Here is a 21,690-nt window from a genome sequence, read left to right as displayed (position 1 = left end):
AGCTATACTGTCCAGTATGATGTTGTCCACTGATATTTTTCCTTGTCTGATCACTTCCTATTACGAGGAGACCTATGCTATACTATTTGCAAGCCCTTGGGGTCTAACAGAGCTATACACTATAGTGTGGGAGATATATATCTATAAAATTTTATATATATATAAAATTTTCCCCCCTCCCACCTTCTACGTTTTTCTAGCTGGGCTAACAATCAAATGAACAGAAACAGATTAACAGGAGAAAATAAAATTTTAATACATGTGCATAGGGAACTCACATAAGCATGAAAATTCCAAAGAGAGTGAGGCAACGTTGGACACAGGTAGCATTTTGAACAAAGGAGAAAGGCGGGGGTGGGGGTGACGAGGGATCTTCGATTTCCGAAGTGAGAATGGGCTCTTTACCAGTAGTTGAGGAAGAGTGGAATACACACTCTTACAAGGTAACTCAGGAAACATTGGGACGCGGCGGGTATCCAGCTCATGGGCCCCTGCCTGAAGCCCTGCATTCGCCACCCTTAATTCAAACCCGGCGAAGGCGAACCTTAGGATCCCCTTCCCGGAGCAGGCCTTTCTACCGGAACCGCTTATGCAGACAAAGGTTCTTGCTGAGTCTTTTGTCTCTTGATAAACAGCTTGAAATCAATATCCCAAAAGGCAAAACTCTTGGTCCCCTTAGATAGCGAACCGTATAGCTTGGCTCTAAACAAAGGCGCAGGACTGCCCGGCCGGCGGACCAGCGCGTTCACCGAGCGGCGGGAAGGAAGCCTGGCTTCCAGGCGAGCCGCCCCGGGAAACCGCCGGGGCTGGGACCTGGGGGCGGGGAGGCGGAGGCCGCCCGCCATCTCTGTGTGGGGCGCCCCGCGCACGTGGTGCGGCTCCCATGCTGGTGCGGGGCGGCGCTTCCGCGGGTGGCACCGCGGGGGTTCCGCAGTGGCTCCCGGCGATGGAGCGGGGCGCGCGCTGCCCGCCTGGGCTGTGGCTGCTGCTGCTGCTCCTGCCCCCGGCGCAGGGCCGCCAGGAGTCAGGTGGGCCCGGGCGGGCGGGCCGAGCGGAGCCGGGGCGGGCGCGGGGCGGAGGCGCTCTCCTGCCTCTTGGCTCCGCTGTGGCCGCGATTCCCGCAGAGCTGGGCACCGCGCACAGGGGCGGCGGGATGTGCGGGTGGGGAGGGAGGGGGGCTGGGGGCGGAGAGTGGGTGTCTGGCGCTGCCTCTGCTGCTCAGGGTCCTGGAGAGTAAGCGGTTCTTCGGGATTCCGAGCGACAGTGGGGAGGAGAGGGAATTCCTCTGGTCATCCATGGCAGGCATCGCCCGCGCTTGGCAGCTCTGCGCCCCGCAGAAACACACTGGGGGTTAAATCCCGTGCGCGGGGTGTGTCTCTGTGTGGCGTGTGTTTTCTCAGACCATTGCCAGAAGAGATGAAGGGAGGGTTCCTGTCTGTGGCTTTTAATTTATCCTCTTTATAGGACTCCGTTTGATTAGTAAACGGTGGGAATCGGTGTTACTCTCACCAGTCAGTACAGCATACCCGTAGCCTTCTGAGCGTCAGGCGTTAAGCTGGAGAAATTTCCAGTTTCTTGGATACCTGAGGGCCGAGAGCAGGAGCAGACTTGCCTTGAGTGCTGGAGAGTTACAGAAGGAATCCTTCCTAGGTTTGCGTGTCCACCAGTGGGGTGGGAAGCGGGCTGTCTAAAACTTCTGGCCTTCTATTGGTTCTGCCTGTCTGCCACTATTAGTAAGAATGCTCAGGGGTACTTTGTTAACTTTCATTTATTTCCCTTTTTGAAGGTTCAAAATGGAACGTATTTATTGACCAAATTAACAGGTCTTTGGAGAATTACGAACCATGTTCAAGTCAAAACTGCAGCTGCTACCATGGGTGAGTCAGTTCTTTGATTTATTTGTCTTTGAGAATTTAGTTTTTGTCACAAGCAAGTCCCCTAAGGTCTCTAAGAGGCCTTGGTTGCTGTGGTCAGAGCCAAGCCTATTTGTGAAAGCAGATGGGGTTCCTGAGGTGGTTTACTATTTCTAGGGAATAAAAATGCCCTGGGATAGGAGAGCCCAGGTGGTCTCAGCCTTGCCACATGCTCCTTGTGGGAGTCAGTACCTGTGCTTGTCTGTTTTCCCCACTGAAAGCTTCTTCAGGTCAAGGCCTATGTCGTATCCACCGTCGTATCCCTGGTGTGGCTCTCAGCAAGTACTCAATAAATATTGTTGAAGGAATGAACGTATTTATAAATGAATCTAATTATACCTTTCCTGCTGATTACTTTTAATTTAGGGCTGGAGTGTGGAAGAAAGATTACTCCGAAAGCAATAATCACTTCTAGTCTCAGCACTCCCACTCATTATCCCCATGGCCAGCCTTCTCTGGGTCTCAGATTCCGCATCAGCTGAATATCAGGGTCCTTTAGCTCCTTATTATGTTATTCCACAGCTCCTCAAAAAATTCACCTAGTGCTTCTGATACTTATTAAAAACTTACTATGTATTGAACTTTATAAAAGGAATCCAAAATAGTGTAATTTGCCCAGCCGGTGTTGCTTGATGGTTGAGCATCAACCCATGAACCAAGAGTCCCCGGTTCGATTCCCAGTCAGGGTACATGCCAGGGTTGCTGGCTCAATCTCCAGTAGGGTGCCTGCAGGAGTCAGCTCATCAGTGTTTCCATCTCTCTATCTCTCTCCCTAAAAAAAAAAAAAGTAAAATCAGTTAAAAAAAATTGTGTAATTTTTTGTTATTGCTGGTAGGCTGCTATGGTTTGGGATGGGGTGGGTAGGAGCCAGACAGACCAGAACAAGGGAGTCAGACAGTGTCAGACTGCAAGGCATAAACTGTATCTTCTGTGGGATTCAGAGGAGGGGATGTCAGTGGGACTGCAGTGACTGGGAGCATGCAGATGTGACTTGTGTAGGGAAGGTGGAATATGCATCAGGCAAGGGAGGGGCAATCCAGATGGAGGAGGAAGAAGGGACATTTACTTGCTTTTTCTGTTTGGTGACTTTGATGTTGGTGATGTTTTAGATTCCCTAAGGTGCTTCTGGGGGTAAGGGTACTCGTTCCTGCTCTCTATTCTTTCCCTCAGCTTACTGTGTTCTTTAATACTAACCCTAAACCCAGGGAAGTAGGCAGAATGGTGCCACCATCTTGGCCTGCTTTCCTTGACGAGTCCCGTTCTTTCCTAGTGTCATAGAAGAGGATCTGACTCCTTTCCGAGGAGGTATCTCTAGAAAGATGATGGAGGAGGTAGTCAGGCGGAAGCTGGGAACTCACTATCAGATCATTAAGAACAGATTATACCGAGAAAATGACTGCATGTTTCCCTCAAGGTAAGAGTTATGAGGCAAATATATCTTCTGACCTTATTACATAGGGGCTTACTTGATGTCCTTATGGAGAAGCCCATTAAAGGGACCGCGCCCCCCCCCGCCCCCCCCCCCCCAGGTCAATTCCTCCTCACATGACAAGCTCTTCTCGCCTGGGAATTTTTCTTGCCAACTCCTATCCTTCCTTCTCCTACATCAAAGCCTGTCTTCTCTCTTTGTGAGGCGTGGGCATGTCACTGGCTATACTGGCCTTTGCTCTGTCCCTTCTCTGCTTTCTCTGGATGTTGTAGCTGCAGGACACAGGCTGATGAGACCTAGCAGGATTGAGCTGTGCTGAAGGTGGAGGAAAAGCATGGATTGTCAAAGGCCAACTATTGTTCTAGATACCAAGTATTCGCAGTAACATAGTGGAAAGTCACGAGGAGTAGCTGGAGCTACAAATTATGAATCAGTGGGCTGAGAGTTGGGGGTGAGCAGGAGGGTCATGGACTGATGATACAACTAATGATAAACCTCCCTTTTAGGGGTCTTGTATATAAATAAAACTTCCAGCCCGGTGAGTGTGCTCAGTTGGTTGAGCATCATCCCTAGAGGTCACCAGTTCAAGTCCTGGTCAGGGCACATGCCAGGGTTGCAGGCTCAGTCCCCAATAGGGGGCATGCAGGAGGCTAAAAACATTTTTTTAAAGTATGCCTGGGGCCCTAACCAGTTTGGCTCAGCAGATAGAGCATCAGCCTGCGGACCAAAGGGTCCCGGGTTCGATTCCAGTCAAGGGCACGTACCTTGGTTGTAAGCTCCTCCCCGCCCAGGCCCTGGTCAGGGCGCGTGCAGGAGGCAACCAATTGATGTATTTCTCTCACGTTGATGTTTCTCTCTCTGTCTTTCCCTCTCTCTTCCATTCTCCCTAAAAATCAATGGAAAAAAAAAAAAGAATGTCATACTAATAAACTATATTTAAAAAATAAAATAAAGTGTGCCTGGGACACTGCCTTGTCCTAGAGCAGGCACTGCTCTGGTGAATCTATGGCGTTTCTGTTTGACAGATGCAGTGGTGTGGAACACTTCATTTTGGAAGTTATCGGGCACCTTCCTGACATGGAGATGGTGATCAATGTACGAGATTATCCTCAGGTTCCTAAGTGGATGGAACCTGCCATTCCAGTCTTCTCCTTCAGCAAGGTGAGTATAGGAAGAGCCATATGAGGGGATGCGGGGTGATCCTCTAGGACAGGGGTGGGAATTGTTTTTCTGCCAAGGGCCATTGGGATATTTATTTATTACTAGAGGCCTTTTGCACAAAATTCGTGCACTCGGGGTGTGTGTGTGTGGGGGGGTTCCTTAGCCCAGCCTGTGCCCTCTCTCAGTCCAGGAGCCCTTGGGGGATGTCTGACTGACAGCTTAGGCCCGCTCCAAATGGGGAGCGGGCCTAAGCCGGCAGTAGGACATCCTTAGCGCTGCCATGGAGGTGGGAGAGGCTCTTGCCACCGCTGCACTCGCCAGCCGTGAGCCAGGCTTCTGGCTGAGCAGCGCTCCCCCTGTGGAAGCACACTGACTACCAGGGGACAGCTCCTGCATTGAGTGTCTGTCCCCTGGTGGTCGGCGCGTGTCATAGTAACTGGTCGTTCTGCTCTTTGGTCAATTTGCATAGTAGCCTTTTACTATAAAGGATTTTTTATATATATTTATTGATTTCAGAGAGACTGGGAGAGGGAGAGAGATTGAAACATCAATGATGAGAGAGAATCATTGATTGGCTGCCTCTTGCACACCCCCCACTGGGGATGAAGCCCGAAACCTTGCCATGTGCCCTGAATGGGAATTGAACCATGAACTCCTGGTTCATAGGTCAATGCTCAACCACTGAGCCACACTGGCTGGGCCATTTGGATATTCATAACATCATTCACGGGCCATACAAAATTCTCAACTTAAAAATTAGCCTGCAATATTTGGTCAAACATTTAATTAATTCGCCCCTAATGTCTTGGCAGGGCCAGACCAAATGATTTCGAGAGCCTTATACTGCCCGTGGGCCAGATGTTCCCCACCCTGCTCTAGGATATGAGCAGGAGATGATTGTCCTATGACAGAGTGTAATGGGTCATGGTGAGGATGAGGTCTGAGATCCAGAACTGGGTCTGTGTCCCTGTTAGTTTCACAGTAGTTGAGCAATGAGGCTGAGGAGATGGGGTTGAAGGTCTGTAAGTAATGTGAGATGGCTTAAGTGTCTCTAGAGCTAGTGATAGAGGGTAGGGAAAGAGAGGCCTGAAGAACCTAGTGGACATTGGAGGTGGGGTTCAGAGATGAGAGAGAGAGAGAGAGAGAGAGAGAGAGGGAGAAGAGAGGCCCAAGAAAACTTCTGGGCTTGGAATTAGAGAGCACATTTAACCAGTTAACTGCCTGGCATCCAAAACGGAAACCATCCCCACACGCCATGATATTTTGAATTTAATTTAAAAAATCAGTTTGCAATGAATATTATAAAAATAAATATATTACTCACAAGTTGGGTGTTCTTGAATATTTTCAGCTGAAAATTCTCACGAAAAATGATTTTAAAGTCAGTCAGGGCTGCCACTTAGGGAAAACGTCTCTTTTATAGACGTGCGTGGCGTGTGGGGAAGGTCTGCCGCTTGCGTCTGCAGACACTTATGGCGTACAGTGGGTTAAAAAAATACTTGTTGAGCTCCTATAATATATACATCAGCCACAGTGTTTGGTAACATCTGGCTTATCTGTCACTGTATCCCAGGGGCCCAGCATGGCTAACCGTGAAACCGAATGTGTTCGATCACTCCACACAGTTTGTGTCCAAGCAGCACATGGAGGGGATAGGCCTGGGATATCCAAGAGGGATTGAGAGAGGGTGGTCTTCGGGTCTAGTTATGGAAGGAGAGGAGTACTGGGACACATCTTGGGCTCGTAGAACTTGGGACAGTTAATGTCTTGCCAGTGCTCAGGTTCTTGTAAATGGTGTATTGGCAGGGATGGGCCTTGGATCCCTAGAGACCGAGTTTGAATGCATTTGAGGGCAGGGCTGGGGGAACTGAAAGAGAGTGGGTGGAAGATTCTATGGAGAAGAGTAGGTTTAGGAAAACCCTATGGACTTTGAGAAAAGGAACATCATCTCTGATTTGGTTTTTCCAAAGCAAAGGGACTTTTTACCCCTACCTTTTCTTTATCACGGTTTACTTTCCTTCCAGACTTGTTTATTTCCTGTATTGCAAGTGGTCTGAGGCGTATTTGTGTGCATTTCCCATGACTTAGCCTCAGTTCTCAAAAGTGCTTGGTCCCCTTGTTTGTCATGGAAGCCTTCCAGAAGAGCAAATAGAGGCTCCCATGTAAGTCAGCGAGGACTTTGTTGTTTACCTGTTGTTTCTGTGGATAATAAAGTATGAGCATCAGTATACTAACTTCCTTTTCATCTTTACTTCCCTCAGAAGGGACTTCTTTTTTTCTTTTAAATCCTCATCCAAGGATATTTTTTTCATTGATTTTTAGAGAGAATGGAAGGGAGGGGGAGAGACAGAGAAAGAGAAACATCAATGTGAGAGAGACACATCAATTGGTTGCCTCTGGCACGGGGATCGAGCCTGCAACCCAGGTATGTGCCCTTGACTGGAATCGAACCCAGGACCCTTCAGTCCGTGGGTGGACATTCTATCAAGTGAGCCAAACCAGCTAGGGCCAAAGGAGGCATTTTAGGCTGTCAACTTTATGGTAATTGTGCATCTTCTATTGAGCAGCTATGTCTGCTCAAATACATTTTTAAGTATTTGAGAGAATGAAAATAGCATACTGCATGTGTAATTCCAATGGAAGAAACAGTAGAGTTAGAGGTTTATGAGTGGCCAAAATTTTTTTCTTTTTAGAGGATGGGGGAGGGGCGTGGGAGGGAGAGAGAGAGAGAGAGAGAGAGAGAGAGAAAGAGAAACATTGATTTGTTGTTCCACTTATTTATACATTCATTGGTTGCTTGCATGTGTCTTGGGAATTGAATCGCTACTTGGCATATCAGCATAATGCTCTAACCAACGAGAGTGAGTGGCCAGAGTTTAAACAGAAGTAACCATAAAAAGGAAACAAATGGTTTCAAACTTTTTTCAAAAGATGTGGGATAACACCTTTTACCCCATTCTGCCCATCAGTACTTCTAACTCTGATAGATGAGTAACCAAGAATTTATTGACCAACCAATGTGAGTTCAACAGTGCCACAGTGTTAGGTAGCACTGACACTTATTGAGTCAGATGTTGTTCTAAACTTTTTACATGTATAACTCATTTAATATTCAAAACAAACCTGTTATATAGATAGTATTATTGATATTATCTCTCCCATTATAAAGATAAGGAAACTGGGCATAGAAAGATTAAGTAACTTGTCTAGAGAGGAAAAAGGTGGCGTCAGCATTCAGATTCAAATCATCTGTCTCAAAAGCCCACATTCTTAACCATTGCACTGTATTTCCTAATTCTTGCTCAAAAGATCCATCTAGGAAATAACCAAGAACTGGTGAGTCAGTATACACTCCAAGTGTAATAGCAGTTAAAAGATGAGACAGCTATGTAATCATTCAGAATTGTGTATATTTCCTTAAACTGAAAACCCTGACAGTGGGTGTCTTCTAGAAAAACAGAACTTTGGGGAACTGGAAAAGTTGGCCTTCAATGCAATTTCAAATTCATGAATTTTAACTCGTGATCGTTTTTGCCCTTTAGTGTCTGGAGTCCAGGCTTCGCAGACTAGGGAAGCTATATCTTTGACAATGTGGCACTAAGGCTTGCAAGGCCTTTGTCCAGATCCTGTGGCATGAATGCAGTTGGCTGCTTTTCCCTCTCTTGTGCACCTGATTTAGAACGACCTTTCTGTTTCTGTTGAAGACATCAGAGTACCATGATATCATGTATCCTGCTTGGACCTTTTGGGAAGGGGGGCCCGCTGTTTGGCCAATTTATCCTATGGGTCTTGGACGGTGGGACCTCTTCAGAGAAGATCTGGTAAGGTAGGTCCTCGAGGGAGGTTACGTTTGTCCCTCTTTATGGGTCTTCTTGAAATAAACAGTAGAGTATAAACAATTACTTTAAAATGACTAACTTTTAAGTTAAAAATAAAAGACAAAAAACTGTTTATAGCAAAAGCAATTTTACCTGTGCGTAAATTATCTATGCATCCATGGAAAAAGAACAGAGGAACCTGCTCTAAGATATCAGCAGTGCCTCTGTGGAAGATTATAGAAGCCTTTTCTTCCTTGAACTTTTCTATACTTTTAAGATTCTCTAAGAGTGAATTACTTTATAATGAGGGAAAAAATGAATGAGCATGTTGTGGGGAAGGATAGAACATTACCTGGAGGAACATAAATGCACTTCATAATTTAGAACTAAGTCCTTTAGGTGGGGATGGAGTGGGCATCAATGTCCCATAGGTATCTCAAAGAAAAGCTTACTTAAGATCCTCTCTGTACATGGTTGAGACATTCCTTGGCCTTTTGGTTCCATCCCATCCTGCCTTCATTTCAGAATTTATTTTTTAAAATATATTTTTATTGATTTAAGAGAGGGAAGGAGAGGGACAGAGAGAGATAGAAACATCAATGATGAGAGAGAATCATTGATCAGCTGCCTACTGCACACCTCCTATGAGGGATTGAGCCTGTAACCTGGGCATGTTCTCTGATCTGAAATTGAACTATGACCTCTTGGTTCATAGGTCGATGCTCAACCACTGAGCCACACCGGCTGGACTTATTATGTCTTTTGATGGACATTTAAACCATATGTATAATACATGCATAATTTTTTAATAGTTTTTTTTTAATCCTTACCTGAGGATATTTTTCCATTGATTTTTAGAGAGAGTGGAAGGGAGTGGGAGAACCAGAGAGAAACATCTATGTGAGAGAGACACATCAATTGGTTGCTTCCTGCGTGCGCCCCAACCAGGGCTGGGGATCAAGCCTGCAACCGAGGTACGTGCCCTTGACCAGAATCAAACTCAGGACCCTTCAGTCTTGAGGCCGACACTCTGTCCACTGAACCAAACCTGCTAGGATGCATAATTTGTTTTTTATGGACTATTTCAGAGTGTGACCCTTAACTCTTTAATATTTTAGTTGCATATTTCCTAAAAGCAAGGGTGTTCTCTTTTATAACCACACTGTAATTACCAAATTCAGGAAATAGTATTGATATAACACTTTAAAATCTCAGTAATGCCCTATATAGTGCTTTCCCCCTCCAGTACAGGATACAGTCCAAGATCATATATTGCATGCAGTTGTTATGTCTCTTCAGTCTCCTTTGATCTGAAACAGCTTTTTAGTCTGTCTTTCTCTTTCATGACATTGACATTTTGAAGATTGCAGAACATTCTTCAACTTGGTTTTGTCTATTTCCTCATGATCAGATTCAGTTAATGCATTGCTGGTCCAAATACTGTATTTACTTACTACAGAAGTAATTTTTCATCCATCCACCCCTCATTAGTGATGTTGATTTTGATCACCTGGTCAAGGTGTTATCCATTTCCTTCATTGTATAGTTACTATTTCTCCCCTTGTGAGTTAATAAGCAATTTATAGTGAGATAGAATATGTTTTAAAATCTAATCTTAGATGAATTTTTTTTTCTTTTGATAACTTCCCCTTATATTCTTCAACTGAATTTATTTATGACTAGAGGCCCGGTGCATGAATTAGTGCACCAGTGGAGTCCCTCATCCTTGTCTGAGGGATTGGGCTGAAACCAGCTCTCCAACATCCCCTGAGGGGTCCCGGATTGCGAGAGGGCACAGGCCAGGCTGAGGGACCCCACCAGTGCACTATCGGGGCCAGGGAGGTACGTGGGAAGTTGGTCAGCTGGGGAGGGACCATGGGAAGGCTCCAGGGAGTGTCCGACCCGTCTCACTCAGTCCTGATCTGCCGGACCCCAGCAGCAAGCTAACCTACCGGTCAGAGCGTCTGCCCCTGGTAGTCAGTGAATGTCATAGCTACTGGTCGACAAGTCAACTGTCTGCTCCCTGGTGGTCAGTGCACATCATGGTGAGCAGTTGAGTAGCCTTAGCATATCATGAGAATATTACGCTTCGATTGGTTGAACAGCCGACCGGATGACCAGGCACTTAGCATATTGAGCTTTTATTATATAGGATTATAGAATTGCCATTTTATTTCTTAGATCCTTCCATTTAGAATCTCAGGCTATGTGATTTTATTTCTTACCTTGAAACTTAAATAGTCTGCTTATTATCCAACTGCATTGGCCTGCCATTTTTCTATTTTTATAATTTTTTGGGAGTTTGTCCCCATTGACTTATTTTTCACTCTATAGGAGAATTCATTGTCCCTGTAGATTAAAGATTTCACTCTCTACTGTCAGAGGCGGCGGGGGGTGGGGGGGTGGGGGGGAGGGGCGCGACAATCAAAGTGGGCTGGGACAACCCCAGAGTGTGGTGGCCACTGTCAGCACTTGCCTGGAGAAGAAGTCCTAAGGTTGGTCTTTTGAGAAGTCGGTAGGTGGGTAGGAAGAATGAGGAAGAGGGAAAATAGAGATGATGCATCGTTCATGTCTGTGTATGTTAAGCACAAATTTCCCAGGCAGCAAGGAAATGTATACTAAAAATTTGAGTATAAATTAATACATTTTTTTGTTAGATAGTTTGGCAAAATATATCAAAATTTAAAGTGTGTATCCTTTGACCCTGCCATTTCACTTCTAGAATTTATCCCGAGGGGTTCATTTGATAAGTGTGCAAAGATGTATGTATGAGAATACTCACTACAGTGTTGTTTCTTAAAGCAAAAAGTTGAAAACTACCTAAAAGCCCACCCATAAGAAACAAATTATGACATACCATGTGTGAGTGGAAAATAAAAATTAGTTTAGGGCTTAAGGACAAGGACTCTGGGTTTAAACCCTGGCTCTTCTTAGCTGTGAGACTGTGGGCAAATTACTTAACCTCGTAAGAGCCTTAACTGTAAAGTAAGAAAAATGAAACCCACCTCATAAGGTTGTGAGGATACGTTAATAAAGGTATGAATCACTTAGAACAGTGTCCAAAACATAGTAAGTGCTATATAGGTGTTGACTGTTATTATCTATATGTCCTTATAAGAATGTTACCCGACATTATGCATGGTATGATCTCCGTTATACAGAACAAGGTCTCTCAATCTTGGGACTATTTGGGGCCAAATCATTCTTTGTTGGGCCATGCCATTCTTTGTTGTAGGGGGCTTTCCTGTGCAATGTAGGATGTTGAACAACATCCTTTGGCCTTTACCCACTAGTGGCTAGTAGCAATCCCTCAGTAGCAACAATCAAAAATGTCTATAGATATAGCCAAATGTCTCCTGAAGGAGAGGGGCAAAATGGCCTCTAGTTGAGAACCCTGATATGGAAGGAAATTTTTCATTGAAACATTACATTGTTAAAAGTGTTTATCTGTGAGTAGGGGAATTCGACAATGCTTTCTCTGCTTTTATTTGATGATTTTCCATTAGAATTTTATATAACGAGCACATATCACTTTTCTGCTGTAAAATCCATAGAACAAAAAACCAAGTGCTGTAGTGTTTGTATTTTGATGGAGTGGAACATGGGACAGAGCATGAGAAAGTGCTGGTTTGGGGCTGGAGGACTGGGAAAAGGTGAACCAGCAGGAAAGGGCTGGAGATAGGCCAGGAAACATGGAGCAGTGCTCTCCGCAGAGAGAAATGAGTAATGTAACACTCCGTGTCTGAAAAGTATCTCTACCTAAAAAGCTTATCACCTAAGTCTCATGACCCCAATATAGACCAGCAATCCCTCTTTAACTCCTGATGAGCCCTCCCCTCCTTTTTCAGAGGAAGACATTGTGAAAACTTCTGTGCAGGGCTCCTACGAAGAAAGTTAAGAATGCTGTGTCTGTGAGCTAGTAGTTTCAGCAAGGAGAGCTGGTCGGGGTAATGTGTGTTCCGAGAACTGAGTTTCAGGGACTTTGTGTTTGTGGAGCACTTAGTACAGTTTCAAGAATGCCAGGGTGCTTTGCAAAATCAGACGAAATCTGATGACATCTCCTGTGTCTCCAAAACATGATTTGTTTTCTTGCCCTTAATTCAATTTCTGATATTTTCTGCAGTCCTATTTGTATGTTAATTTATCGACAGCACTCTACTTAAAGTAGGGAAGAAATCCTCTGAATTAAATAGCCCTAAACATGTCATTTAGTGTTTGGGAACTTTTCCTTCAACGTTGTTAACTTAGTAATGGAGCAGTAGATTTGTAGATATTACGAGCTAACACCTCCAGAGGAATGAAGTAATACCAAAAAGGAACAGAATGCCATTTAGAGATTTTTCTTTTGAACAGCCTGGCTCAGACTTATTTTAAAATGTAAAGCTCAGGACTTATCATCAGAAATGGTTAGAACACATCCTTATAATATTAAGAAAAAAAACATAGAAACTAATCAAAATCTATTTTCAGGTCAGCAGCACAGTGGCCATGGAAAAAGAAAAACTCCACAGCGTATTTCCGAGGATCAAGGTGATTATATTTTTGGACATTTTACAAAGATATTCTTACAGTTAATGTGTAAAATGTAAGTAATTTTGAGGATGTAGCAAACTCTATCTCATAAGGAAGACTAAGACATAAACATAGAATCACAGAATTTTAGACTAGATAAGAACTCAACTTATTTGCCCAAATCACTCTTAATTGAACTAAAATTCAATGTTCACCCAGTAATTCAACAGATATTTACGGAGTGCCACAAGTGTGATGGGCATTGAGTATATAACGTTGAACAGAAAGATGAGCTGTCTTCTTGCCTGAGAGATGACAGTTTCCTAGGAGTAGCTTATGACCTTGCCCAGTCACTCTGCCCGTTAATACCATCAGTGGACCTCCTGACTGCCTTTTTCATCAGACCAGGTGGCTGCCACATAGTGGCTGAGAGCACAGACTGAGAGTGTAAAAATGGAGAGGAAGAGGGAAAGGGAAAAGGTTGGGGAAGGACCCATCCGTGTCCAGCTCCGTATCCCCAGGGTCAAGGTCAGCATCTGCCACATAGACACGTAATGAATGTGTGTTGAACAGATGAAGACAGAAGAGACTGTGAAGAGAGAGGGTTTTGTCATTTTCTCAGTGAGTCCTCGTCAGCGATCCCAGCCTCTATTTACTGTGAGCAGTGGACTTCAAGTGCAGATGAGCTTCAGCCACTGCTTACTGTTCCTTATCAACTTCTTGAGATCACAGATTCTTAACTTGGGATGCATGTGTGGACTTCAAAAGTTTGAGGACTTTCTTGAAATTACAGGGGGATATGTGCATTTTTTTCTAGAGAGGAGAGTCCATAGTTCTTATCACATTCTCAGGGGATCCATGACAAACCTCCCCCCCACCCCAATGTCAAGACCACCTGCTACTTGGACCCTTGCAAGGACTTTTTCTCCATATAATCTTAGGGTTTTTAAGCCTTTTTGTTTTCTTTTTCATTTAAATACTATACTAGACTTTACAGAGCACACACAACATAGGTCATGCAGCTATTTTGGTGAGTGGTGATTATGTAGACACACAGCTATAGGTACTATTGATTATAGACGCTACATGAACCCTCCTAAAAGGGAAATCATTCCCTGGGATATGGCTGTAGTGACCAGAACAACATAATCTTAAAAACCAGATGCAAGCAAAGAAGGACCAAATTCTCCTCATCCCTGAAGGGTAAAGTGGGGACAGCCCAGGACCACCTAAGGCTGCAGTGTCCGATATCCCCCTCCTCTGCTATTAAAGTGACCAGTGAGTTGTCCACCTGTGTACCATCATTGCATTGGGTCCAGCGACTGCTTACCTTCCAGAAATTGGGAACAGTATTATGGTGTAGAGCACATAGTTTTATGCCATGTGTTTCTTTTACAGGACAAGTCCAGAACGAGATCCTCTCATTCTTCTATCTCGGAAAAATCCAAAACTTGTTGATGCAGAGTACACCAAAAACCAGGCCTGGAAGTCTATGAAAGTAATCACCAATCATCTGAATAGAATCTAAAGCAGTGAACATTCTCGCTCAAAGAACATTGCCGCCTGGGTAGAATTTCAGATTAGGTTTCCTGTCCGTTATGGGAAGAATGTAGAGGAAGTTCCAGGAACTAGTATTAGCGTACATGTAAATTATTCTTTTTCAAACTCACATTGCTTTCCTGACCCATATTCGGAGTAGTATTTTATAGTACTTTGAAGGTTTAAACCAGAGGTCACAAACTTTTTATGTAAAGGGTCAGATGGTACATTTTTTAGGCTTTGTGGGTTGTGAGGTCTATTGTCGGTGCATGAGATCAGCCATAAACAACGTGTAAATATATGAGCGTGGCTGTGTGCTAATAAAGCTTTATGGCACTGCAATTTGAATTTTATGTAATTTTCATGTGTCAAAATATTCTCCTTTGGATTTTTTGCAACCATTTGAAAGGTAAAAATATTCTTAGTTTATGGGTTGCATACCAAAAACAAATAATAAACTGGATTTGGCTTATGGACTGTAGTCTGCCAACCCCAGTTTTAAAGCAGTGGTTTTTAACCCTGACTATACAGTCCAACCAGAGAGCTTAAAAATGGTTCAAATGAATGAGAATCTCTAGGGATGGGTTGCAGGCATCTTGATTTATTTAAAACTCTCCAAGTATAAGGTGAAGCCAGCAATGATTGACTTTGGTTTGGAGCCCATCTCTGTCCTGTTATCTCTATGACTTCTTGCCTTCTTCAAAGAACTTTAAGCCTGAAATGTACTCATCTGAAACTTCCACATGATGTGATACGAGGGTGATATGAGAAAAAATTGTCAACTTCTTGTGCGAAAAACGAAGTATATCTTTAAGATGGGTATATTTATTATATGATAGTTTTATTCGAATGGGTGCAAGTGAAGTTTAAGAAGCTTTGTGTAAAAATAAAAATATGAAAAAAATGTATCCATTCAGCAGAGCAGCTACTGTAGGAGGCTGCAGAAGCAAACAGGCCTTGTTCCCCTCATCAACGAGTTTACCATCTGCTCGGGTGGCTGGATGTGCGTAGATGGGATCTCAGCTGCAGAGGCCCCAGGGGCCACAGGAGTGAGCCCTAAAGGTCCAGTCTTTGCTCTCGAGGGGGATAGGTGCCCAGTTTACCAGATCTTCTTTCTCTTTACAAGAAACGCCAGAAATCTGGATATTTGTAAGGACTGTCCTACTACCTATCAGTGTTAGCAGTGGGTTTGAATATTTACTTCAAATACTTGGCATGGCCAACCAAATTTGTGGGTGGTGTACATCTCTAAGCCCAACAACTACCACTTGTGACCTCCTGTGTGTGTCAAGTTTACATGGAGTGAAATATGCTGTAGGCCATGACCTCTACAACTTAGGGCATGCGACCCTGAGCAAATCTAACTTCTCAAAGCCTCGGCTTCTTCATCTATAACATGGGGTAACAGTGCTTCCAGAGTATGTTTATTATGAGACTTAAATGAGATCATGTTCTTGAAGTGTTTGCCTAGCTTGCTGCACAGTGGTCTTCAATAAATGCTACCATTCCTTTTCACTTAAAGGATACCTTGGGAAAGCCAGCTGCTAAGGATGTCCATCTTGTGGATCACTGCAAATACAAGTAAGACTTCCCGAACTCCTGACTCTTGGTTTCCCTTTTGCTTTTGGAAGAGCTGCCCTTTGGGTGAGAATTTCAATACCAGGGCCCAGCTGGGATTTATGAAAGTCACAATCATTCCTTTAACTGTTATTTACTGAGAACATGCTGCACACAAGGCTCTGGCCTAGGTTCTGTGGGAAACTGTGTAGATAATGAAATATGGTCCCTGCTTCCATAGAGCCTGTGTGCTAATCAGGGTGATGGGGTTCCCTCTCTCCACACCCCACCCAGTCAATAGCTGAAGTTAGATGATGTATTATCAGGTTAATAGCACAGTTTAAGGGTCAACATGAATAAAGCATATATAACTAAAATATTTTAAGTGCCAGGACTAGGAATTAGAAGGACAGGTAAAACCAGATCAGGAACGGGATGCTAGGGGGATTCAGAGAGATGAATACAGCGCACAGTGGGAACTTTAGGGAGAAGCAACGCTGGTTGGAGACAGGGGTGCATGCATGAGACATGTTGAAAAGAAAATGGTTTTTCTAAGATAGGTTTTTAAAAAATATATTTTTATTGATTTCAGAGAGGAAGGAAGAGGGGGAGAGGGATAGAAACATCCATGATGAGAGAGAATCATGGATCAGCTGCCTCCTGCAAGTCCCCCACTGGGGATCATGCCCACAACCCAGGCCTGCGCCCTTGACCGGAATCGAACCTGGGACCTTTCAGTTTGCAGGCTGACGCTCTATCCACTGAGCCAAACTGGCTAGGGCTAAGACAGATTTTTTTACAGGAGGTATTTCTTTGAAGATTGATTAGACATGCTGGTTTTCCTCTCCAGACTTCAGAAGAAGAGGGAATTGGGGATGCTTTTCACCAGATGGGGTACCCTGTGAGGAAAACAAGGCTGGGGGTGGGCATGATGAGTTAGAGATATGAGGTCTAGATAGCTTATAGGAAAGTATGAGGTATCATTTCCATCTGAGCCTTTGTATCCCTTCTACTCAGCATCCAGCTCCTGGCCCTATCTAGCTCTGCCTGGAGAAAGTATCCCCCTTCCCTCTCATCCTGACATTTATAAGAATAACCTGTAGCCCCTGGAAAAGCAAGGAGTTTATGGAAACTCAATAGGGACATGCTGATGTGTCCTTGAAAAATCAAAATGGAAGGAGAAGGAAGAGGGTTCATAGAAGGGGAGAAGGGATTAAGAATATAAAAAGATCATTTGTGGCAGCAAATACATCGTACCAAGTATATTCTGCTCTTTCTTTCTCAGGTATCTGTTTAATTTTCGAGGTGTAGCTGCAAGTTTCCGGTTCAAACACCTCTTCCTGTGTGGTTCACTTGTTTTCCACGTTGGTGATGAGTGGCTGGAATTCTTCTATCCACAGCTGAAGCCATGGGTTCACTATATCCCAGTCAAAACAGATCTCTCCAATGTCCAGTAAGCTACTCTCTCCCAAGCAGAGATTCCAATCACTCCCGTAATCTGCCTCTAAGTCCCCAGACACTTAAGGCATTTATTCCTGATGACTTTTTCCATTAAGAGCTTTTTCTTTCTTATTCGGTTCACGTAGATATTATTGAACATTTATCCAACTAGGCTGTAAGTGGGATTTAATTTGAAAAAGTGCTCTAGTGCTGGTTCAAAATGTAACATTTAGATAGCATGCAGTGAAAAAACTCGAATCTGTCAAAGTCTAGAGATAGGGATGTTTGATATTATTATATTGTCTAAGAAACTTTCTGATACAGCATGAGAATTGCCCCCAGTGAACCTGAGAAAAATTTCCTCTCATGATGGGAGGAGCTAGAAAGAGGTAGGGAGAGGGGCCCAAAACATAAGGGGCCAGAGCAGGAGACAGGAGGGAAGTGTCTTCCCTGTGGATTTTTGATGTGTGTTATGGAACATTTCTCTGTTTTCTCAGCTATGTCCCAAAACTAGAACACATTGCCTTTAGCTTGTGGGGGGACTTTTGTTATTGTTATTTTGTTCCTGTGGGGACCCTGATATCTTCCCTTTAAAAAAACCAAAATCTGCCCTAACCGGTTTGGCTCAGTGGATAGAGCTTCGGCCTGCGGACTGAAGGGTCCCAGGTTCGATTCCGGTCAAGGGCATGAACCTTGGTTTCAGGCACATCCCCAGTAGGGGGCGTGCAGGAGGCAGCTGATCAATGTTTCTCTCTCAAGATGTTTCTAATTCTCTATCCCTCTCTCTTCCTTTCTGTAAAATCAATAAAAAATATTTTAAAAAATTAAAATAAATAAAAATAAAAAAAACAAAATCTACCATCCACTACCAAGAGATTAACTGTAATCTATGGTATTTCTGATTTAGTGCTAATAAGCTTGTTCTATATTTCAGAGTCTAATAATCCTTTCCATTTTAGGGAACTGTTGCATTTTGTAAAAGCAAATGATGACATAGCTCAAGAAATCGCTGAAAGGTAGGTTCTGTTCATTTTTCCTTTTCCACTTTATCATCCCTATTTTACCCTAGCTAAAATTATATTAATAGTGTTACCATGGTGATAACTGGATTGGATCTTTATTATACAGAGATAATCCGAATGAAAGCTTCCCTGGGGAGAAAAGCACACTTTCACAAATGCCCCAAGCCCATATTTTATAGTAGTAGACTGAAATCATTGAGATAACTGAGTACTTTTTCTGAGCGCTGGCTGTTTATATGTCTGTTTTTAAGAAAAAAATGTAAGTTCTATTGCTAAGTGCACATGTATGGATATGACGGCAAGAGGGTTGGTTCTGAGGATCAAAAGAGTTAAATCATATAAAGTACTCTGAACAGTGCTTGGCACAAGGTAAGCACTCAATTATAAGCTATTAGTACTATTAAATGCTGTGCTTTAAAAGTTCTTGTTAATCTTGTCTCTAGAGGAAGCCATTTTATTATGAACCACTTGAGGATGGATGACATCACCTGTTACTGGGAGAACCTGTTGACTGAATACTCGAAATTCCTGTCCTATAATGTAACAAGAAGGAAAGGTTATGATCAGATTATTCCCAAAATTTTGAAAACTGAACTCTAATAGCCATCATCGGATCAAAGTCCTCTCTATGGCAGCAGATCTGAGATATCCTGTGGTGGAAGCTTACCATGAATGTAGCACCTATACCTTGAATACTGTTACCAAGACAAATATCTGGTTTTCCTTGTCATGCTGCACCCAGAGCAAGTCTCGAGAAAGATCCAAAACGTGTATAACACAGATATGAAGCAGCTCAACGCTTTGGCTGAACAAGGACCAGAAATCATGATATGTGGGTTTTGTACCCGATTCTACCTTTCATTTTCTTAGGACCAATCACAGCTTGTGCCTCAGGTCATCCACATATATATGTACATCACTGTGAACCTGACTGTGTCCATGGGATGGTGTTCTTTGTGCCACCGTTTGGAGCAGAAACTCAATCATTTGGAACTAGTACAACTCATCGCCACAATTCTGCAGTTATTCTAGGCTTGATCTTTGATGCTATATTTTAATGTAGGAAGCCCTATAGGGTTTGTGAAAGTACTTGGGGATTATTTTTTGAAAGGCCTAAGGAAGCAGTAGTTGTGCCATGCAATGACATAGGAGACCCCTTCTGTAAAAGCATAAACTCTTTAGTACTCAGGAGGTTTCTATAATGCCATATAGAAAGGGACTAGTTGCATGATAATTGCAATTGGATCTCAAGTTCCTTTTGTGCCTTCATACTCTTCTTTTTATGGTCTCTAAAAAAAAATACATAAACCTCTTAATCAGGTTAGGAAGGAGTCCTCACTCTTTGAAGGAACTGTGCATAGGACAGCAACTCTTCATTCCTTGCACATCCCTAATATTTTTCCTCCTTCAATTGGCAGCAGTCCATACTCTCACTGCCTTGCAGGATCTGCTTTTCCCCTTTTTACTGTTAAATATTAGTTTAATCTCTCGGGATGCTCCTGCTAACAATCGAAAATGAAGAAAAATTGTTAGATTAAAACTCATATAGTCTGAGTTTTAGTTATAGACTTAGAACCATCCTTGTCCCTTAAGCCCAACCTTTCTACAGAGAAATCAGTTCTTTTCCTTTGACTCCTAAGAACAGATTGGTATTAATTGGTTTCAAAATTAGTAAATGTGAGATTCAGTCATATAAAATCAGGATTTTATTCTATTTGTGAGAAATTGCCTTTTAAATTCCCTTCCACAAAAATTTAAGCATAAAGACCTTCTTAGAGGAGTTAAATATCACTAGTAAGACCATTGCGTGTAATAAGCCAGATATTTAAAGTTGAACGTTTTTAGCATGGAAAATTAATGGGGATTGTGTCCTTAGGTGCTATAAGTGTAGTGATAGGAGCTCCATATTTATGAGTTATATATATTATGGTTTTGCCTTGTCAGTATGAGGTCCTAATAGATGTCATTCTTTCTGTATTTTAGTTTTTTCTCTTACTAAACTAGGAACAAAATTTTCTGTCCTTTGGATTAGGAGCTGACAGTACATTTTTCTGTGAGTGTTTCCCTTCAAGTTCCAGCTCAAGCATCACCTTTTCTCTGAGGCCTCTCTTTCATTCCTCTAGGCCAGTGGTCGGCAAACTCATTAGTCAACAGAGCCAAATATCAACAGTACAACGATTGAAATTTCTTTTGAGAGCCAAATTTTTTAAACTTAAACTTCTTCTAATGCCACTTCTTCAAAATAGACTCGTCCAGGCCGTGGTATTTTGTGAAAGAGGCACACTCAAGGGGCCAAAGAGCCGCGTGTGGCTCGCGAGCCTCAGTTTGCCGACCACAGCTCTAGGCAGTTAGAAGCAATATTTTGCTCATGCCTGTATTATATGACATCACATTGTACTGTAGTTATTTGACTGTTGTTCTGCAAGCTTCTTGATGGGTGGGAATCATGTTTTACTCATCTTGATGTCTCCATTATCCAGTGCAGTGAGTGCCTCACACAGAGTAGACCCTGAAGTATTTTTGGAAGGGTGACTTGGTGAATGGGTGTATGGATGGAGACAGTTGGCTTAACTAGATCCTATTTACAGATTGCCTGGCCGTTGGCTCCAATGGGGGACTGTGTGAGACTAACAATTGGAACAATGCAAATTATCACCTGCCCTTTGCAAAGTCAATAAGGGCATATTTGTATTTAAATACAGCAAATGTTACTCAGATTTTATAATTACCTGTTTACCTCAGTGTAGATGGTATGAGGATGGTGTGTAACAATATGGAAAATGTATGTTTTTGAAAATAATTTTTATCCCTATAACTTCTGATGGTTGTTTGTTGTTAATACTCGCTGGGTCCCAAACTTACCCCTTCCTCCTCAGTGAGCTAAAGGCCACTCTTTTTTTTTTTTTTCTCAAGGAAAAAGTATAACGTAGTTTATTTGAATGAAGTGGGATACTTGGATAAGACAGGTCATGCTTTTCCTTTCTTTATTTGGCAAGTATGATTTGTGTGATGTTGTCAGTGGCCCACCTATCCCACTGTTAGGTCAGGCTCTCCTAGTTGCTGAGAACAGAAACAGCCTCCAGCTAGATTAAGCAAAAGAACGTATTAAAAGGATATGAAGACATCTTAAAGGATCTAAACAAGGTTCATAGTAGTTGGAAGGGTAGAGAGCAAGGCAACTCCAGAAATCTCAGCAAGAGTTCTGAACTATCTCTAGAATGCTCCTGTGTATAGTTCCAGAATCTGCCAGGCTCTCTCTCAGCCTAATATTCCCAAGAGAAAAAACAATGGGCTCCTTT

At 43.1% G+C, this 21,690-nt stretch overlaps 1 protein-coding gene across 3 annotated transcripts; it reads left to right on the top strand.

Annotated features, from left to right (window-relative positions):
* Positions 1-825: 825 nt before the first annotated feature.
* Positions 826-21,232, top strand: POGLUT1 (protein O-glucosyltransferase 1). Of its 3 annotated transcripts, none has more exons than XM_079767093.1 (11): positions 826-1,028; positions 1,787-1,877; positions 3,184-3,327; positions 4,368-4,503; positions 8,208-8,329; positions 12,792-12,851; positions 14,232-14,331; positions 15,895-15,953; positions 17,215-17,382; positions 18,329-18,385; positions 18,835-21,232. In XM_079767093.1, the coding sequence occupies exons 1-11, from the start codon at positions 884-886 to the stop codon at positions 18,989-18,991; spliced, it is 1,239 nt and encodes a 412-aa protein (XP_079623219.1). In that variant the 5' UTR covers positions 826-883; the 3' UTR covers positions 18,992-21,232. The 3 variants fall into 3 exon arrangements, with proteins under 3 accessions (XP_079623219.1, XP_079623221.1, XP_079623220.1); XM_079767095.1 differs by lacking the exon at positions 826-1,028 and adding an exon at positions 1,207-1,233; XM_079767094.1 differs by lacking the exon at positions 826-1,028 and adding an exon at positions 1,240-1,650.
* The last annotated feature ends 458 nt before the right edge of the window (positions 21,233-21,690 follow it).

The sequence above is a fragment of the Cnephaeus nilssonii genome (assembly GCF_951640355.1).
Source record: "Cnephaeus nilssonii genome assembly, chromosome: 3".
NCBI lineage: Eukaryota > Metazoa > Chordata > Mammalia > Chiroptera > Vespertilionidae > Cnephaeus > Cnephaeus nilssonii.
This window is presented reverse-complemented; position numbering and strand designations above follow the sequence as displayed.

What these genes read in the sequence shown, in the direction of transcription:
- POGLUT1 (XM_079767093.1), top strand. Translation starts at nt 884, where the DNA reads ATGCTGGTGCGGGGCGGCGCTTCCGCGGGTGGCACCGCGGGGGTTCCG. An exon ending in TTCAGAGAAGATCTGGTAAG is followed by an intron (nt 8,330 to 12,791) that starts GTAGGTCCTCGA and finishes ATCTATTTTCAG; the next exon opens with GTCAGCAGCACAGTGGCCAT. An exon ending in GCTCAAGAAATCGCTGAAAG is followed by an intron (nt 18,386 to 18,834) that starts GTAGGTTCTGTT and finishes TCTTGTCTCTAG; the next exon opens with AGGAAGCCATTTTATTATGA.